The sequence below is a fragment of the Tamandua tetradactyla genome, chromosome 24 (genome assembly GCF_023851605.1).
Source record: "Tamandua tetradactyla isolate mTamTet1 chromosome 24, mTamTet1.pri, whole genome shotgun sequence".
NCBI classification, from domain to species: domain Eukaryota; kingdom Metazoa; phylum Chordata; class Mammalia; order Pilosa; family Myrmecophagidae; genus Tamandua; species Tamandua tetradactyla.
This window is the reverse complement of record NC_135350.1, coordinates 51,152,529-51,172,866: the sequence shown is the minus strand read 5'-3', so window position 1 is coordinate 51,172,866 and position 20,338 is coordinate 51,152,529. Positions and strand designations below refer to the sequence as shown.

The 20,338-nt window shown below is 37.0% G+C and overlaps 1 protein-coding gene and 1 pseudogene across 6 annotated transcripts in view; both read right to left on the bottom strand.

Annotated features, from left to right (window-relative positions):
* CNOT6L (CCR4-NOT transcription complex subunit 6 like) overlaps positions 1-20,338 on the bottom strand; it is a 179,636-nt gene that overhangs the window by 49,658 nt on the left and 109,640 nt on the right. For all 6 annotated transcript variants that reach the window (XM_077143068.1, XM_077143069.1, XM_077143070.1 and 3 more), the window contains one exon: positions 1,200-1,268. In XM_077143068.1, the coding sequence (XP_076999183.1) occupies positions 1,200-1,268 (69 nt within the window). The remainder of the gene's footprint in view (positions 1-1,199; positions 1,269-20,338) is intronic.
* On the bottom strand, positions 6,672-15,015 carry LOC143668538 (uncharacterized; annotated as a pseudogene).

Genomic DNA, 20,338 nt, shown 5'->3' with positions numbered 1-20,338 from the left:
TATGCATTGTGATAATACAAGTATTATTGGTGATAACACTGACACATGCCTCTTATAGCAGGCTCATACTATGGCTCTGTGATGTGGTGTTGCAAAGGTTATTACCACCTCTGGAAGATACAGAAATATATTGTATATAATATTTCTGTGTTAAAATACAAAGAGAACTATGAAGATGCTATACTTCCCACAGTTCCAAACATATCATTACCCCAATACCAAAGCAAGTAATTTGTTCTAAATCCTTTTAACCTCTTAACTTAAAAAAAAAAAAAAAACTGGGGGGGGGCCACAGTGGCTGAGCAGGCAGAGTTCTCGCCTGCCATGCCAGAGACCCGGGTTTGATTCCCAGTGCCTGTCCATGCAAAGAAAAAAAGACAGTAAAAATCACTTAATACAAAAAATTCATACGGTTAAAAATGCACACAATAAATCTTAATGGTGACTTCCTCTTTAAAAATTATTGATTTGACCATCATAATAAAACAGCAAAATTTTCATCTGCTAATTTTAAATTATATTTGATAATTTCATGAAATTATATATAATTAAAGTCACTCATGTTAAAAAAATGCATTTGGAGAAATGCTAATTCATAATAATTTATTTTAAGTAAACTCCCCAACCCAAAGATGTCTGCTATGTTTTAACCCTATAAATGTCAAATCATTATTGGGCCCTAGAAAAAAATTAAGGTTTGTATTTTCTAGACTACTACAGTCCTAGAAATGTTAGATTATACCCTTAAATTACTTAAACACTTACTCTGTACCATTTTTGCGTACACGGACTGGTGTCGTACTTTACTGCCAATACAGCAAATACTACCCAGTCTAAATTGTTCTTTCACAAGTGTGCTATCAATACCTAAGCAGTTTAAAAATTTTTCAGTAGAAAAATCTTTATCACTCATTTTCTTAAATCACCCAGTATACTATGTGAAGATGCCTTTCAGAAAGCTGCATTACAAGGAGTAATATTAAAATCAATAGCAGCATTGACGTACAAGATACTTTACATAGGCCCACCTTTAGTGCAGACTTTTTTTAAAGTGTACCCATTAATATTTTTAAACTCTTCTCTCCACAGGAAGTAAAAAAGGAAGGAAGGTCTGTTAATTATAGATCACATAGCCCAAGTGGTATTCCAAATATTTCTGAAAAAAAAAAGCCAAGGAAGAAAGAAAAAAAACTTTTTACCTGAGGGCAGAATTTGGTCTCGTTCTTTCAATGTAATCCATGGCCTTGGAGGAAGCTGCTCTGGATGAACTGGGGAAAAAAATTTTAAAAAGTGCTTTAAATATTAGTTAATTGCATGTTTCTAAAATCAGTTTCATTTACTTCGCTTTTTTGTTTTTTGCATGGGCAAGCACCAGTATCATTTACTTTATAATGTCAAAATAACTTTTGTTTTCTCTTCAGCTATAAGGGCCACAAACTGACTTATAAACTTAACACTGAAATTTACTGAAGATTTAGAAACCAAAGAAGTTTAAGAACAACTATGCATAAAACACAGAACTAATATCACAAAAGAACATTAGGAAGCACATTAATGGGGTTTTCACTTAAAACCTAAGTATGATCTTATGTTTTAATTACATATGTAAACTTAATTGACTCAGCCTTGTTCCTCTTGGGAAATCAAAGCCATGTGAAGTTTCAACATACTGCTAAACACTCAAACAACTTTAAAACAAACAAAAAAATGTTGCTAGGTATATACCTGGAGGAACTAAGAGTGGGACACAAATGGACATTTGCACACTGGTATTTGTGATTCACAATGTATGGAGGTGGTCCAAGGGTACAAGGACTGAGGAATGGAAAGGGTAACTGGTGTTTACATACAATGGACAACTGAGCAACTGCAAGAAGGAATGAAGTTGTGAGGCATGCAACTAGGTTAACGAACTTTAAGGACAGTATGCTGAATAAAGTGTTAGAAACAAAAGGACAAATACTATCATGTCTCACTCATATGGATTAAATATAATATACAAACTCAGAAAACTGAAGTTGAGAGCATAGATTATCAGATTGGGGCCTATTATAAAAGTTTCTAGATTGTAAACTCTTATAGCAGTGTGGTAGTTAGATTCAGGTGTCAACTTGGCTAGGTGAAGGTGCCTAGCTCTACTGCTGCAGACATGAGCCAATGACATGTGAACCTCATCTGCTGCTGATTACATCTGCAGTCAGCTAGGTGGTAGGCCTGCTGCAATGAATGATTTTGACTTACTTGGCTGGAGCTTAAAGGAGAGAGCTCAAAGTAGCACAGCCAGAGCAGCTCAGCATACCTCATCTCAGCACTTACAGCTCAGCCCAGGACTTTGGAGAAGCAGAAAGGAGTCACCCTGGGGAAAGCTGTTGGAACCCAGAGGCCAGCAGAGATCACCCTGTGCCTTCCCGCATAAGAAAGAACCTCAGTTGAAAGTTAGCTGCCTTTTCTCTGAAGAACTAACAAAAATACATCCCTCTTTATTAAAAGCCAATCTGTCTCTGGAGCTAGCAAATTAGTATTCCGGGAGCTAGCAAATTAGAACAAGCAGTCACATATATTTAGGAATTGTAACTGATATTTCTAAATTCTGAGATATTGAGATAATTGTATATAACTTGGTCATTCCCTGAAACTCTGGGTATTTATGTGACATGGGAAACTCAGAGTTTGAGTACTGAAGCTATGAAAGTTGCCATTATCCTATTCAGCAACTGTTTAAAAAGATGAAAAAGTAATCAGACTTCATCTAGAAATATCAATGAATCTGATCTGGACAGTAAATCAGAATACGGGGTTGGATAATATGGCCCATATTTTCAAACTTCAACCTCTGGGTGAGACCGAAAGGGAGATGTTTATTTAGTGTAAAATTTATATATTTTGGGTAGCACATTATCTAATTTAACTTGCAAGGTCAGTTTACTTGAACTCCATAAGTACATGGAATCCTGAATAGAACATGAGATTGTGTTGGTTTGCACAGGTTAGTGTGATGTTCTGATAAACCCTGGAGTAATATGGGCAGAAAATAAAAAAGTATTTGCAAATACTTGGGGTTCTGGGGAAAAAGGAGGAAATATTCAACTTTCCCATTTGGGGAATTCCTGAAATTCTCACAAGCAGTGGAGACAACAAATTCAATAGGCTGAACACTCACTCAATCTTGCACCCCCTCCTCCCCAATGAAGATTATTCCTGCAAAGGAAAAGCTAAGCCTACTGATAATTATGCCTAAGAGTCATCCCCAGAGAATCTCTTTTGTTGCTCAGATGTAGCTTTTCTCTCTAAGCCAACTCAGCAAGCAAACTCACTGCTCTCCCTCCTACATGGGATATGATTCTCAGGGGTGTAAATCTCCCTGTCAACATAGGACCTGATTCCTGGGCTGGGACCCTCCATTATCGAAACGAGAAAGGCTTCTTGACCAAAAGGGAGAAGAGAAAAATGAGACAAAAAAATGTCTCAGTGGCTGAGAGAGTTCCGAGTCAAGAGTTAACCTGGTTTACACATTATACAGATATCCCTTTTTAGTTTATGGTGTATGGGGTAGATAGATGGAAGTACATGAAACTGTTCAACTGTGTCCCAGTAGCCTCGATTCTTGAAGAAGACTGTATAACTATGCGACTGTGTGATTGCGAAAACGTTGTGTCTGATACTCCTTTTGTCCAGGGTATGGACAGATGAGTTTAAAAAAAAAAAAGATAAAATAAATAAATAAATAATAGAGGAGATAAAGTGTAAAAAATGAGTAGACTGAAAGACTGGGTCAATGAAAGGAGAGGTAAGGGGCATGGGGTATATGAGGTTTTTTTTTTCTTTTTATTTATTTTTCTGAAGTGAGTCAAATGTTATGAAAATCATCATGGTGAAGAATATACAACTATGCAATGATATTGTGGGTCACTGATTATATACTATGGTTAGATTACACATATGTGAATATTTCTCAATAAACATACTAAAAACCAAACAAAATTCATAGAATTATTGAATATTTTAAAGAGGTTTTTTTTTTTTAAAGGAGGCTTTTGTTTCCTAATTTTAATTTCTCTTTCTCTTATTATGCCAGTGTAAAGCAAGAAATGAAAATAGGACAACACTGTACAGAAAAAAAAAAGAAAAGCTGGTAAACAGTAATTGCTCAGATATGGTCATCAATACCAAGGAACTACATACTGCCCAACTACGACATGAAAGAAAATTCACTACAGTTAAGATTTAACTACCCCTTTTTCTTCTTCCTCTTAAAAAATCTTTGCAATTATAGGACAACTTGTGTTAAGATTAAAAATTTTCCAGGGTATTTGTTCCCTTAAAACAAAAAAACTCCATCAACCAGGAACAGTCAAATTTTGACCAAAGTATCCAAGATCTTAAAGAGAATCACTTTATTAAGCATTCTGGTATTCCACCAGTCTACCTAAGGCGCGCTTGTTTTACCAGCCATACTTTTCAGAGAGGAATGAATATTATTTGTAGTATTCCATAAGTTGGCAAGAAAGGAATGAAGGTTATCACAAGCTGACAAACAAACCTCCAGCTGGTTCAACATACTGAATCCTGGAAAATGATGATGCCTGCTAGGAATGCCATGCCAGAACCGTGGCAACTGTTTCAAAACGGAAAGTTCAAGATATAAATATAATGAAGAATATGCAAGAAACTTTCTAACTATTGGGATCCTTATTAGAAAATTCCTCCTAAATTGGCTTAGCTAAAAATTCAGAAATCATGGAATTTCTCAAAATAAAATAAGTAAAATAATGTCGACATTCTGATACCTCCCAAATCTTAATTAATATATCACAATATATCAGGATAAATAAAATGCAAGGTATCTAACAGTAAAATACAGAGCCAACTCTCTCTTCAACCAGCACAACAAGTAAACTCACTGCCCTCCCCCTGTCTACGTGGGACATGACTCCCAGGGGTGTGACCTTCCTGGTAACGTGGGACAGAAATCCTAGAATAAGCTGAGACTCAGCATCAAGGGATTGAGAAAACCTTCTCAACCAAAAGGGGGAAGAGTGAAAAGAGACAAAATAAAAGTGTCAATGGCTGAGAGATTCCAAACAGAGTCAAGAGGTTATTCTTACGCACTAAAGAGAGGGTGGGCCACGGTGGCTCAGTAGGCAAGAATGTTTGTCCACCATGCCACAGGACCCGGGTTCATTTCCCGGTGCCTGCCCATGTAAAAAAAAAAAAAGATGTAATGGAGAGGCTGGAGGGAACTGCCTGAAAATGTAGAGCTGTGTTCCAATACCCATGTCTCTTGAAGATGATTGTATAATGATACAGCTTTCACAATGTGATGTGTGATTGTTAAAACCTTGTATCTGGTTCTCTTTTTAGCTACCTTATCAACAGACGAGTAAAACATATGGAATGAAAATAAATAATGGGGGAACAAATGTTAAAATAAATTTAGATTGAAATGCTAGTGATCAATGAAAGGGAGGGGTAAAGGGTATGGTATGTACGAATTTTTTTCTGTTGTCTTTTTATTTCTTTTTCTGAATTGATGCAAATATTCTAAGAAATGATCATGATGATGAATATGCAATTATGTGAAGATATTGTGAATTATTGATTATATATGTAGAACAGAATGATAAGTTAAATTGTTTGTGTTTGTTGCTATATTTTTTTTAAAAATTTAAAAATTAAAAAATAAATAAATCATCCAGAGCCAATACATATTTGGCAGGACTCTCTACTTTACCAATAACTAGAAAAATTAAAAAGATGAAATATGTTTTTTGCTCAGACTGACAACTAATTTTGAAGTTTAATAAGATCCAGAGTTGCTGATGATGATAAGAAACAGCTACTTTTGCATGCAAAGCTGATAGGAATATAACCTGGCACAGCTACCTGGGAAGGGAAAATTGGCATCATCTCTCAAATTTAAAACATGCATGTCCCTATGACCCAACAAGTCTATTTCCTTGGATCAGCCTTTACAAATATTTGCTTTAAGTAGCATTAAAAACTGTATTCACCATACTACTGTTTATAATAGCAAAAATAATGGAAAATGGCTAATAGCCATATTTTAGAATTCTATGCTGTAAATGTAAAATAAAAGGAATAGACATACATGCAAAAGTGGAAAGATATACAAGGAATACTGTTGAATAAAAAGCAGAAAATATATATCGTAATAAAATGTGATATATTTTACTAGACAATAAAAAACCACACTTGAAAAGTAATACTACAAAATTTCTACTAGTATAATTTTTGTATGTAAATGCCCACAAAAAGTCTGTAAGGATACACACCTAATTCACAATTGTTATCGAAATAGAGAAGATAGGGTCTAAGCATGGCAGTCAAAAGAAATCTTAGCCTTAATAGGAATTTTAACATTTTTACAAGAAGGATAATACATTCATTTGTGGGATACATTTAAAATTAATTTTTAAAAAGATAAAATTGTATGGCCAATGAAAGTTATATTGGCTATCATCAAATAAAATAAAAATGGTTTAATGGTAAATCCATATGGTCCAGGTACCAGAATTTGGATTAAAATTGAACTCTGCCTTTATTATGAATAAAAAGGAAGAGATAATAGTTAACATCTTAATTTATCTGTTAGCATCATAGTTGAAATTTGATGAAAAGTAATTTTCTGCAAGGAAAGAAAGAAACATGTCCTACGGACGGTTATCAGAATCACCTAAAGGATCACTATGATAAAAAATTCAATACATAATGAGAGAATAACTTTGTCTTTGCCAAGCTTTCAAGAAAGTCACGAGCCACAGACATACACAAATATGCTGAACATTTCTGACAGATAACTAAGAACTACTAAGATTTGTAAATGATGAAGATAGTTGATATTATTAGCCCAGAGCAATCCCTCTGCCAACAAAGTACTGAGGAAATGTCACCTGATTTCAAAGACACATTGACACATCTTCAAAATAGGATGTTTCTTTTACCTTACCACTGTCAAAATCCTTATCAAAGTCTTTATATATAACCTATTTCTTAGCACTTTTATCTCTCAAACATACAGGAACATGGAAAAACAACCAGGAACAGTAAAGAAGAGTACTTCAACATCAAAGAAAACATTGTCAACTTATAAACTTCATAGGAAATGATGCAAACAGCAGATCCAGAGTCTCTTAATTATTTTTTTTAATTAATTAAAGAAAAAAAAGAAATTAACACAACATTTAGAAATTATTCCATTCACATATGCAATCAGTAATTCTTAACATCATCACATAGATGCATGATCATTTCTTAGTACATTTGCATCGATTTAGGAAAAGAACTTGCAAAACAACAGAAAAAGATATAGAATGCTAATGTAGAGAAAAAAATAAAAATAATAATAATAGTAAAAAAAAAAAAGAAAAGGAAAGAGAGAAAAAAAGACACAAACAAACAGACAAACAAACAAAAAAAAAACTATAGCTCAGGTGCAGCTTCATTCAGTGTCTTAACATGATTACTTTACAATTAGGTATTATTGTGCTGTCCATTTTTGAGTTTTTGTATCTAGTCCTGTTGCACAGTCTGTATCCCTTTAGCTCCAATTACCCATTATCTTACCCTGTTTCTAACTCCTGTTGGTCTCTGTTACCAATGACATATTCCAAGTTTATTCTCGAATGTCGGTTCACATCAGTGGGACCATACAGTATTTGTCCTTTAGTTTTTGGCTAGACTCACTCAGCATAATGTTCTCTAGGTCCATCCATGTTATTACATGCTTCATAAGTTTATTCTGTCTTAAAGCTGCATAATATTCCATCGTATGTATATACCACAGTTTGTTTAGCCACTCGTCTGTTGATGGACATTTTGGCTGTTTCCATCTCTTTGCAATTGTAAATAACGCTGCTATAAACATTGGTGTGCAAATGTCCGTTTGTGTCTTTGCCCTTAAGTCCTTTGAGTAGATACCTAGCAGTGGTATTGCTGGGTCGTATGGCAATTCTATATTCAGTTTTTTGAGGAACCGCCAAACTGCCTTCCACAGTGGTTGCACCATTTGACATTCCCACCAACAGTGGATAAGTGTGCCTCTTTCTCGCATCCTCTCCAGCACTTGTCATTTTCTGTTTTGTTGATAATGGCCATTCTGGTGGGTGTGAGATGATATCTCATTGTGGTTTTGATTTGCATTTCTCTAATGGCCAGGGACATTGAGCATCTCTTCATGTGCCTTTTGGCCATTTGTATTTCCTCTTCTGAGAGGTGTCTGTTCAAGTCTTTTTCTCATTTTGTAATTGGGTTGGCTGTCTTTTTGTTGTTGAGTTGGACAATCTCTTTATAAATTCCGGATACTAGACCTTTATCTGATATGTCATTTCCAAATATTGTCTCCCATTGTGTAGGCTGTCTTTCTACTTTCTTGATGAAGTTCTTTGATGCACAAAAGTGTTTAATTTTGAGGAGTTCCCATTTATTTATTTCCTTCTTCAGTGCTCTTGCTTTAGGTTTAAGGTCCATAAAACCGCCTCCAGTTGTAAGATCCATAAGATATCTCCCAACATTTTCCTCTAACTGTTTTATGGTCTTAGACCTAATGTTTAGATCTTTGATCCATTTTGAGTTAACTTTTGTATAGAGTGTGAGATACGGGTCTTCTTTCATTCTTTTGCATTGGATATCCAGCTCTCTAGGCACCATTTATTGAAGAGACTGTTCTGTCCCAGGTGAGTTGGCTTGACTGCCTTATCAAAGATCAAATGTCCATAGATGAGAGGGTCTATATCTGAGCACTCTATTTGATTCCATTGGTTGATATATCTATCTTTATGCCAACACCATGCTGTTTTGACCACTGTGGCTTCATAATATGCCTTAAAGTCCGGTAGCGTGAGACCTCCAGCTTCGTTTTTTTTCCTCAAGATGTTTTTAGCAATTCGGGGCACCTTGCCCTTCCAGATAAATTTGCTTATTGGTCTTTCTATTTCTGAAAAATAAGTTGTTGGGATTTTGATTGGTATTGCATTGAATCTGTAAATCAATTTAGGTAGGATTGACATCTTAACTATATTTAGCCTTCCAATCCATGAACACGGTATGCCCTTCCATGTATTTAGGTCTTCTGCGATTTCTTTTAACAGTTTTTTGTAGTTTTCTTTATATAGGTTTTTTGCCTCTTTAGTTAAATTTATTCCTAGGTATTTTACTCTTTTAGTTGCAATTGTAAATGGGATTAATTTCTTGATTTCCCTCTCAGCTTGTTCATTACTAGTGTATAGAAATGCTACAGATTTTTGAATGTTGATCTTGTAACCTGCTACTTTGCTGTACTCATTTATTAGCTCTAGTAGTTTTGTTGTGGATTTTTCTGGGTTTTCAATGTATAGTATCATATCATCTGCAAACAGTGATAGTTTTACTTCTTCCTTTCCAATTTTGATGCCTTGTATTTCTTTTTCTTGTCTAATTGCTCTGGCTAGAACCTCCAGCACAATGTTGAATACTAGTGGTGATAATGGACATCCTTGTCTTGTTCCTGATCTTAGGGGGAAAGTTTTCAATTTTTCCCCATTGAAGATGGTATTAGCTGTGGGTTTTTCATATATTCCCTCTATCATTTTAAGGAAGTTCCCTTGTATTCCTATCTTTTGAAGTGTTTCAACAGGAAAGGATGTTGAATCTTGTCAAATGCTTTCTCTGCATCAATTGAGATGATCATGTGATTTTTCTGCTTTGATTTGTTGGTATGGTGTATTACATTAATTGATTTTCTTATGTTGAACCATCCTTGCATCCCTGGGTGAATCCTACTTGGTCATGACGTATAATTCTTTTAATGTGTTGTTGGATTCGATCCGCTAGAATTTTGTTGAGGATTTTTGCATCTGTATTCATTAGAGAGATTGGTCTGTAGTTTTCTTTTTTTGTAATATCTTTGCCTGGTTTTGGTATGAGGGTGATGTTGGCTTCGGTATCTTTCCCTCCACTTCGATTTTTTTGAAGAGTTTGAGAAGAGTTGGTCTAATTCTTTCTGGAATGTTTGATAGAATTCACATGTGAAGCCGTCTGGTCCTGGACTTTTCTTTTTAGGAAGCTTTTGAATGACTGATTCAATTTCTTTACTTGTGATTGGTTTGTTGAGATCATCTATGTCTTCTTGAGTCAAACTTGGTTGTTCATGTCTTTCCAGGAACCCGTCCATTTCATCTAAATTGTTGTATTTATTAGCGTAAAGTTGTTCATAGTATCCTGTTATTACCTCCTTTATTTCTGTGAGGTCAGTAGTTATGTCTCCTCTTCCATTTCTGATCTTATTTATTTGCATCCTCTCTCTTCTTCTTTTTGTCAGTCTTGCTAAGGGCCCATCAATCTTATTGATTTTCTCATAGAACCAACTTCTGGTCTTATTGATTTTCTCTATTATTTTCATGTTTTCAGTTTCATTTATTTCTGCTCTAATCTTTGTTATTTCTTTCCTTTTGCTTGCTTTGGGGTTAGTTTGCTGTTCTTTCTCCAGTTCTTCCAAGTGGACAGTTAATTCCTGCATTTTTGCCTTTTCTTCTTTTCTGATATAGGCATTTAGGGCAGTAAATTTCCCTCTTAGCACTGCCTTTGCTGCGTCCCATAGGTTTTGATATGTTGTGTTTTCGTTTTCATTCGCCTTGAGGTATTTACTAATTTCTCTTGCAATTTCTTCTTTGACCCACTCGTTGTTTAAGAGTGTGTTGTTGAGCTTCCACGTATTTGTGAATTTTCTGGCACTCCGTGTATTATTGATTTCCAACTTCATTCCTTTACGATCTGAGAAAGTGTTGTGTATGATTTCAATCTGTTTAAATTTGTTGAGACTTGCTTTGTGACCCAGCATATGGTCTATCTTTGAGAATGATCCATGAGCACTTGAAAAATGTGTATCCTGCTGTTGTGGGATGTAATGTCCTATAAATATCTGTTAAGTCTAGCTCATTTATAGTAATATTCAGATTCTCTATTTCTTTATTGATCCTCTGTCTAGATGTTCTGTCCATTGATGAGAGTGGTGAATTGAAGTTTCCAACTATTATGGTACATGTGTCTATCAGTATTTTGCAGTGTATTCCTCACGTATTTTGGGGCATTCTGGTTCAGTGCGTAAATATTTATGATTGTTATGTCTTCTTGTTTAATTGTTCCTTTTATTAGTAGATAGTGTGCTTCTTTGTCTCTTTTAACTGCTTTACATTTGAAGTCTAATTTGTTGGATATTAGTATAGCTACTCATGCTCTTTTCTGGTTGTTATTTGTATGAAATATCTTTTCCCAACCTTTCACTTTCAACCTATGTTTATCTTTGGGTATAAGATGTGTTTCCTGTAGACAGCATATAGAAGGATCCTGTTTTTTAATCCATTCTGCCAGTCTATGTCTTTTGATTGGGGAATTCAGTCCATTAACATTTAGTGTTATTACTGTTTGGATAATATTTTCCTCTAGCATTTTGCCTTTTGTATTGTGTATATCATATCTAATTTTCCTTCTTTCTACACTCTTCTCCATACCTCTCTCTTCTGTCTTTTTGTCTCTGACTCTAGTGCTCCCTTTAGTATTTCTTGCAGAGCTGGTCTCTTGGTCACAAATTCTCTCAGTGACTTTTTGTCTGAGAATGTTTTAATTTCTCCCTCATTTTTGAAGGACAATTTTGCTGGATATAGGTGTCTTGGTTGGCAGTTTTTCTCTTTTAGTAATTTAAATATATCATCTCACTGTCTTGTAGCTTCCATGGTTTCTGCTGAGAAATCTACACATAGTCTTATTGGGTTTCCCTTGTATGTGATGGATTGTTTTTCTCTTGCTGCTTTCAAGATCCTCTCTTTCTCTTTGACCTCTGACATTCTAACTAGTAAGTGTCTTGGAGAACGCCTGTTTGGGTCTATTCTCTTTGGGGTGTGCTGCACTTCTTGGATCTGTAATTTTAGGTCTTTCATAAGAGTTGGGAAATTTTCGGTGATAATTTCTTCCATTAGTTTTTCTCCTCCTTTTCCCTTCTCTTCTCCTTCTGGGACACCCACAACACGTATATTTGTGTGCTTCATATTGTCATTCAGTTCCCTGATCCCCTGTTCAAATTTTCCCATTCTTTTCCCTATAGTTTCTGTTTCTTTTTGGAATTCAGATGTTCCATCCTCCAATTCACTAATTCTATCTTCTGTCTCTTTAAATCTATCATTGTAGGTATCCATTGTTTTTTCCATCTTTTCTACTTTATCCTTCACTTCCATAAGCTCTGTGATTTGCTTTTTCAGATTTTCTATTTCTTTTTGTTCAGCCTATGTCTTCTTCATGTCCTCCCTCAATTTATCGATTTGGTGTTTGAAGAGGTTTTCCATTTCTGTTCGTATATTCAGCATTAGTTGTCTCAGCTCCTGTATCTCATTTGAACTATTGGTTTGTTCCTTTGACTGGGCCATATCTTCAATTTTCTGAGCGTGATCCGTTATCTTCTGCTGGCGTCTGGGCATTTAATCAGATTTCCCTGGGTGTGAGACCCAGCAGGTTGAAAGATTTTGCTGTGAAATCTCTGGGCTCTGTTTTTCTTATCCTGCCCAGGAGGTGGCGCTCGTGGTGCTCATCTGTCTGCGGGTCCCACCAGTAAAATATGCTGTGGCTCCTTTAACTTTTGAAAACGCTCGCTGTAGGAGGGGATCGCCAGCCGAAGCGGCTTGGGAGAGTGCCAGTCCGAATCTCCTAGCCGGCCTGGGGATCTTCGCGCGGGGAGGGTCGCCGGCCTCTGCGGCTTGGGGGAGTGCCTGTCCAAATTTCCCAGCCGGCCCGGGGCGCCAAGCGTGGTGGGGGGCGCCAGCCTCTGCAGCTTGGGGGAGTGCCTGTCCAAATTTCCCAGCCGGCCCGGGGCGCCAAGCATGGCGGGGGGGGCGCCAGCCGCCGCGTCTTGAGGGGACCACCTGTCCAATTCTCCCAGCCGGACCGGGAAGGCGGTAGGGAGGGACTCCGGCCGCCTGCTGCCCCGGCCCGGGGAAGCCCGCACCCCTCACTGATCTCACCGGAGCGGGTTCTCCCAGCCAGTCAGCCGTTCCAGAATGGGGTATGCTGTCTTCTTGGTCTCTGTCGTGGCTCCGGGAGCTGTTCTGTATCGTTTCTACTTCCCTAGTAGCTGTTTTGGAGGAGGAACTAAGACCTGTGTGTCTTACTAAGCCGCATCTTCTCCGGAAGTTCGGTACTAGGAGCTTTTGCCCTCGTTTCTTAGCAGCACTCTTAGCTTGTACCTGTTCATACTCTTCTTGTGCTTTTTTATTTGATGTTTCCTTTTTATTTTTCTTTGAAGTAGCAATGGAATTTACTGTTTTGCTACTTTGGCTGGCTAGTAGAGACTGGTCAATGTTACATTGCTCTTCAGATAAAGCCAGATCAATGCTACATTGTCCTGGGAAAGGTTGGTCAACTTGTTTTTCAGAGGAAGTTTGGTCAACTTTTTAAAGTTGCTTTCTAAGTCTTTCCTCTTCAGCCAAATAGAGATGTTTCAGATGCTCAGGATATTGATCTGTGAACTGGGATTCTTGTGAGGTTTGAGCCTTTTTTGTCTTTCACAGTAACTTCTTGTAATTTTGCTGAATCTTCAGTTTTCTTCAGAAAATAAAGCTTTGCCCCTCAGGGACACTCCCAGCATGGACCTTCAGATGGTTAGGATGCCACTTCTGTTTCACGTTCTTATTCCTGAACCCAACTGGCGAAACTCCTTCGTAACGTGATCCAAAACTCCCAGCTTACCGCCTTGCTGCCGGCCTCACTCTCCTAATTATTTTTAACATCTGCCTAGCCAGGTTCCGCCTTAAGAGATAGAGTAGACTACCATCTGAGCAACACTATTATTAAGAACAACTTAAAATTCTTGACAAGTTACTAAAAATATCTGTTTGAAGCCAGCGGGATTTAGCAAGGCAGATGAAAAGTTACTAGACAAATTCCCAGAGAAGAAGGAAATCTAGAGAGATTCTGGGGTTCACTTTGTTCCTGGGAACATCTACCCATTCCAGAAGAGGGAGGTGACAAGATGAGAAACTGACCAAGACTTGTGACAGATTCATGAAACTAATGGGATAAAACTGGAGTTCAGTATCTGCCAAGAAAGGTAGGTAAATCCCCCAGGTTTGGACTTGGAATCTCAAAGAGCTCGACTCTGGGAGTAAATGTGAACAGAAACAGACATGCACTTAAAGGCATTCAAGTCCAGGTTCAAATCATTTCATTTCTTAATTGCTTTAAAGTGATCTAGGATTGTTAACTGCTTTAAAGTGATCTAGGATCTTAGTCAACCACAGAAAGCACACAAAACTATTACTTAAGCAAAACAAACAAACAAACACAAAAACAAGTACAGAAAAACAAAACATAATCCATCAAAAACAAAGAAACAACAAAAAATAGAAACAGAACTGCAGTGGACCCAGAAAATGTCTTAAACAAAAACTAAGGTAAGAAAATACAAGATTTGGAACACTACAGACAACTGAAAACTAAAAATAATCAAACTGAAATTCTTATCCTGGCCCTGGTTCAAGGTCAGATAGCAATGACTAGGTCAAAGCTTTTCAAAGGAGCAACAATAAGACTAATACCTGAGTTTTTGAGAGAGAAAATAGAAGCCAGAAGAAAACAGGATGTTATTTTCAACATGCTGAAAGAAAATACGTGCCAACCTAAAATTCTATAACCAGAGAAAAAAATCTATCAAAAATGAATGTGAGGGTGCACAGGAGGTTCAGTGGTAGAATGTTTGCCTTCCATGAAGGAAATCCAGGTTCGATTCCCAGACCACATGTCCCCCAAAAAAAGAAAAAAAAAAAAAAAAAGATGTTTGTAAACCAATAAAGATTAGCACAAAAAGAATTGCTGAAAGATATTCTTCAGGCAGAAGAAAACTGATTCCAGAAGGAAGCTCAGAGATGCAAACAAGAATGAAGAGTAACAAAATGGTAAATGTGTGAAAAATCTAAACAAATGTTGATTGTATAAAGTAATAATATTGATGGGTCTTAAAAGATACATATAATTAAAATACATGACATGATACTTTTTATAAACTACATGGTAGATTAACTATTTTAAGTCTTATATTGACCAGAAAGAGATACAAGCACTCATTAATACTAGCGTTTCCTAAATTAAGAATGAATTTTGTAATCTTTAGGGTAACCACTAAAATAATAAAAGATAATATAATTACCAAGGTGAAGAGAGGGAAGTTGAAGTAGCAAATAAATCAAAGAACAAATAAATAAATAAAAGGTAAGAAAGGAGAGAAAAATGAATCTACAAGAAACATGACAAACAGAAAGCAATAAGTAAGTTAGTATATTTAAACCCAATATATCAATAATTTCATTAAATCAATATGGACTAAATGCTCCAAATAAAAGACAGAAATTGTCAGACATTCAATATTACATTTCTTATAAAAGACACTTCTAAAATACAGAGAAACTGGCTTCCACTTCCCAGAGAAGATGATACAGACTCAACGCTCTCTACTCCTCACCTCTCAGTACAATTATATATACCCTAAAAATGATGCAACAGATAATTAATTACAAAAGGACTCTGGAAGGTAGAAAGTGGAAGTAGAGTGGCTGGGAACATCAGGACTTAAAGAATGATACTGTGGTGAATTCCGTGGTTTTATTTTTGTCTCCCATACATACTTCACTAGGTACTAGAGAGCCAAGAAATCTAGAGCTACCAGGAATAGACTGAGGGGGGAACAAACAAATAAAACATGCACACCAAAAACAAGAAAGCCCTGATTTCACAGGTCAAGGGATCAGAACAGGAGGAGAAGCCTAGTAGAACTAGGTAGGGAGATCCATACTCAGTGGCAATGTTGGCCCAAGCAGCATCTCCAGCCAGAGCCCAAGAGGGCCAACCTATCCCACACATCACACTGGCTGGCAGTACAGGACTTGGTTTGTCCATAGTGGAGGTGTCAGCCCAGCCCAGGAGACCTGCCAGAACCTACACCCTAAACATATATAGTACAACTGGCCACTAAAATAGAAGATTTAAATAGAATCAAGAATCTCTTAACCTAATATCCAAAAACGTCTAAGGTACAATAAGAAAATTACCAGCCATATCAAGAACCAAGAAAATCATAACTATGTGAGAAAACACCATTGACACACACCAACACTGAGATATATCAGATGTAAAAATTATCTGACAGAGATGTTGGAGCAACCATCAGAAAATAGCTTCAACAAGCAATGGCAAACTCCCTTGAGAAAAGCTAAAATCAGGAAACTTGAGAACAAACCAAGAGAATTTACTCAATGTGAACAGAAGAGAGAAAATAGCCTGAAAAAAAATGAACAAAAGCCTCAGGGATTTGTGGGACTATTAACAAATAATCTCACATTCATACACTGGAGTACCAAAAGGAAAGAGAAAGAACAAGGAGCTGAAAAAGAATTCTAGGAAATAATGGCTAAAAATTTTCCAAATAAGGCAAAATTATAAAACCATAAATTCAAGAATATAAGCACTCCAAATAGAATAAACCCAAAGAAATCCACACTAAAACACATCCTAATTAAACTTCTGAAAACTAAAGACAAAGAACATCTTAAAAACAACCAATGCTAGTGGCATGGGAAACAACTCCCAGGGATGAGTCTGGCCCTGGCACTGTGGGATCAACAATGCCATCCTGACCCAAAAGGGGGTAAGAAGTATAACAAATACGGTATTAGTGGCTGAGAGAGTTCAAATAGAGTCCAGAAGCCACTCTGGAGGTCACTCTTATACAAGCTTCAGTTAGATACTGTGACCTATCATAGCTTGCCAAACTCCAACCTAAATCATTCCTGTCAATCTTAAAGAACACCTATAAAATTATATATAAGATTCTACAAAGAGTCCATGCACTAGGGTAACTTTCCAGAAACCTACAACCTCCAGATGGGTCCCTGGACTAAATAAGTCCTGAAATGCAGAGAGACTACCTCTCTAGAACCTCATCAACTAGTTCCATCTCCCTAGCCCATTTTATAATATTATGCTAGAATATTATGCATATTCTAGCAGCCAGAAGAAAACATGAAAAATTGTGGAATCATAACTCATCATACCAAACTTTAAAATCTGTTCTATAACTACTTGTTAAAATGTACTTGGAAATTTATTGCTTTTTTGTATATACATTATATTTCACAATAATAAGTTAAAGAAAAAAACAAAACACAAGCAACTAATGATGCATATACCAATTCAAATGAAAGTGGATTTTTCATCTTAAACCATGGAGGCCAGAAGGAAGTGGTATAAAATTTTTCAAGAGCTGAAAGAAAGGAACTGTTAACGTAAAATCTATATCTTGTGGAACTATCTGGTAGAAATAAAGGAGAAATAAAGATAGGCCTGGACATAGAAAAAGTAAGAAACCGTCAATTACCAGAGCTGTCCTTAAAGAATGGCTAAAGGATGCTCTCTAAACAGAACATATTATCTCAGAAAAATTGGAACTTCAAAAAGAAAAGAACAATGGATGGTAAAATTAGTGGTAAATATAACACATTATTCTTCTCTACATATGACGGTTGAAGCAAAAATTACATTATCTGTTGTAATGGTCAATATAGGTAGAGGAAATACTAGAGATAATTATATTCTTAAAAGTAGGAGTGGGGGATGGGGTGATAAAGGGACCTAGGTGGAAGTAAGCCTTTAACATTTCACTTGAAGTGGTAAAACATTGTCTGTAGGATATAAGATTTGCATGCATATTGTAATACACTGAGCAGGCATTAAGAAAATGATATATTCAAAACAATATAATACAAGTGGAATTATAAAAATTGTTCAAGAAACCAACAGGAAGCAATAAATGACAAAGGAATAGCAAACGGTAAAACAGTCAGAAAATAATAAAAATGGCAGATTTAAGTTCTAGCATTTCAACAGTTACTTTAATGTAAATGCTCTAAATACACAAATTAAAATACAGAGACCGAGTGCATAAAAAACATGATATGTGCTCCAAATATATGCTGTCTCTAAGAAACTTCTAATACAACAAAATAGTAGCTTAAAAATAAGAGGGTGTCCCCCCTCTCTGCTGGGGCCATGACTCCCAGGGGTGTGGACCTTCCTGGCAACGTGGGACAAAGATACTGGAATGAGCTGAGACTCAGCATCAAAGGACTGAGAAAAACCCTAGAATGAGCTGAGAATTAACATGAAGGGATTGAGAGAACCTTCTCGACCAAAAGGGGGAAGAGTAAAATGAGACAAAGTGTCAATGGCTGAGAGATTCCAAACAGAGTCGAGAGGTTATCTTGGAGGTTATTCTTAGGCATTAAGTACATATCACCTTGTTGTTCAAGATGTAGTGGAGATGCTGGAGGGAATTGCCTGAAAATGTAATGCTATGTCCCAGTAGCCATGTTTCTTGATGATGATTGAACAATGATATAGCTTTCACAATGAGACTCTGTGAATGTGAAAACCTTACGTCCGATGCTCCTTTTAGTAACTATATCAACAGAAGAGTAGAACATATGGAATAAAAATAAATAATAGGGGGAACAAATGTTAAAATAAATTCAGTTTGCAATAGTGGGAAATGAAAGCGAGGGGTAAGGGGTATGGTACGTATAGTTTTTTTTCTCTATTATCATTTTATTTCTTTTTCTGTTGTCTTTTTATTTCTTTTTCTAAATCAATGCAAATGTAGTAAGAAATGATGAATATGCAACTATGTGATGATATTAAGAATTACTGATTGTATATGTAGAATAGAATGATATTTAAATGTTTTGCTTGTTAATTTTTTTATTAATAAAAAAAGTTAAAAAAAAAAGTAAGAGGGTGAAAAAGGATATACCATGCTAACAATTTTTTTTAAAGCAAGAGTAGCTATATGAGTATCAGATACAACAGACTCAAGTTAAAGAAAACTACAAGGGACAAAGATGGCCACTACAAAATGATAAAAGGCTGATCTACTGAAAGATGTAGTGATGCTAAATGTGTACTAACGAAACAAAAGGGTTTCAAATACATGAAGCAAAAACTGACAAAGCTGAAAGAAAAAAAAAAACTACAATTATACTGTGTACAGCAATACCTCAGTATCAGCAATTGACAGAACTACTAGACAGAAATTAGCAAAGATACAGAAGAATTGACACCACCATCACCAGATATTTTGATATCTATAGAACACTCCACATAATACTGTAGATTTCACATTTTTTTGCAAGCACCCATAGAATATTTATCAAGACAGACCATTTGCTGGATAAAACAAACCTCAACAAATTTAAAATAATTGAAATAACAAAAAATATAGTTCCAAACCATAATGGAACCAAAGAAGAAATCAGCAATAGAAAGAAAATAGGATAATCAAAAAATACTTGAAAACTAAACAGCATATTCCAAATAATCTAAAGATGAAGTCTCAAATAAAACTTCTAAGAATATATTAAACTGAATGAAAATGAAAATATACCAAAATTTCTGGGATTTAAAAAAAAATCAGCCCTGAGAGGGAAATGTACCGAGCTAAATGCTTACATTAAAAATAGGAAAGGGGTCTGGACAGCGGGAGGCTGCAGGATGCCGCGATGCGATGCAGCGTTGTTGCTGGAATCTGTTTAAAAGAATAAGCCAGACAATCTGGTGACACAGATGGGATGAACGCCTGAATCTCTGGAGCCCCAGCAAAGCAGGTGAGCAAGATAACTGTGCATTTTGTGAACACTGGAGTTTCTCTGTTCAGCCAGCATTCTAGAGACTTTTGGCTCTTTAAGAAAGCCTCAAAGAGAGAAACCATTTCCAGATTCAAGCCCCAGGACCTCTGACTGGGGCAACTACTGGGTGAGCAGAGACAGTACAGGGCAGCTCCCGGGGCCACGGCGGGGAATGGACGCACAGCTAGTCTGACTGCGAGACTCGGCTGCGGTGAGATCCTCGAGAGGCGCGCGACTACCCGAGCAGCGGCAGCTGTGGCGGCCGGGGCTCCTCCTTCCCTCCTTCCTGGGCCGGCTAAGAGTCTTGGAGAGGCGGGTTTCCCAGGTCGCGGCGGCCGGTGCCCCTCTTTTGCAGGTGGCTTCCTGGACGGGCTACGAGTCTCGGATCAGAGGGCTACCCAAGCCGCGGTGGCCCTCCCCCGTGGGCGGGTTCCTGGTCCCGTGGCGAATTCCCCAGGCCGCGGCGGACTGCGACCGACGCCCATCCCCCGCGGGCGGCTCCCTGGTCCGGTGGCGAATTCCCCGGGCCCGCTGCGGCCGGCGAGCGACACCCCTCCAGGCAGAGAAGGGAATTTCCGACAGTGGCAGGGACTGGGTCCAACCAAACACCAATAGGGAAATTAATAAAG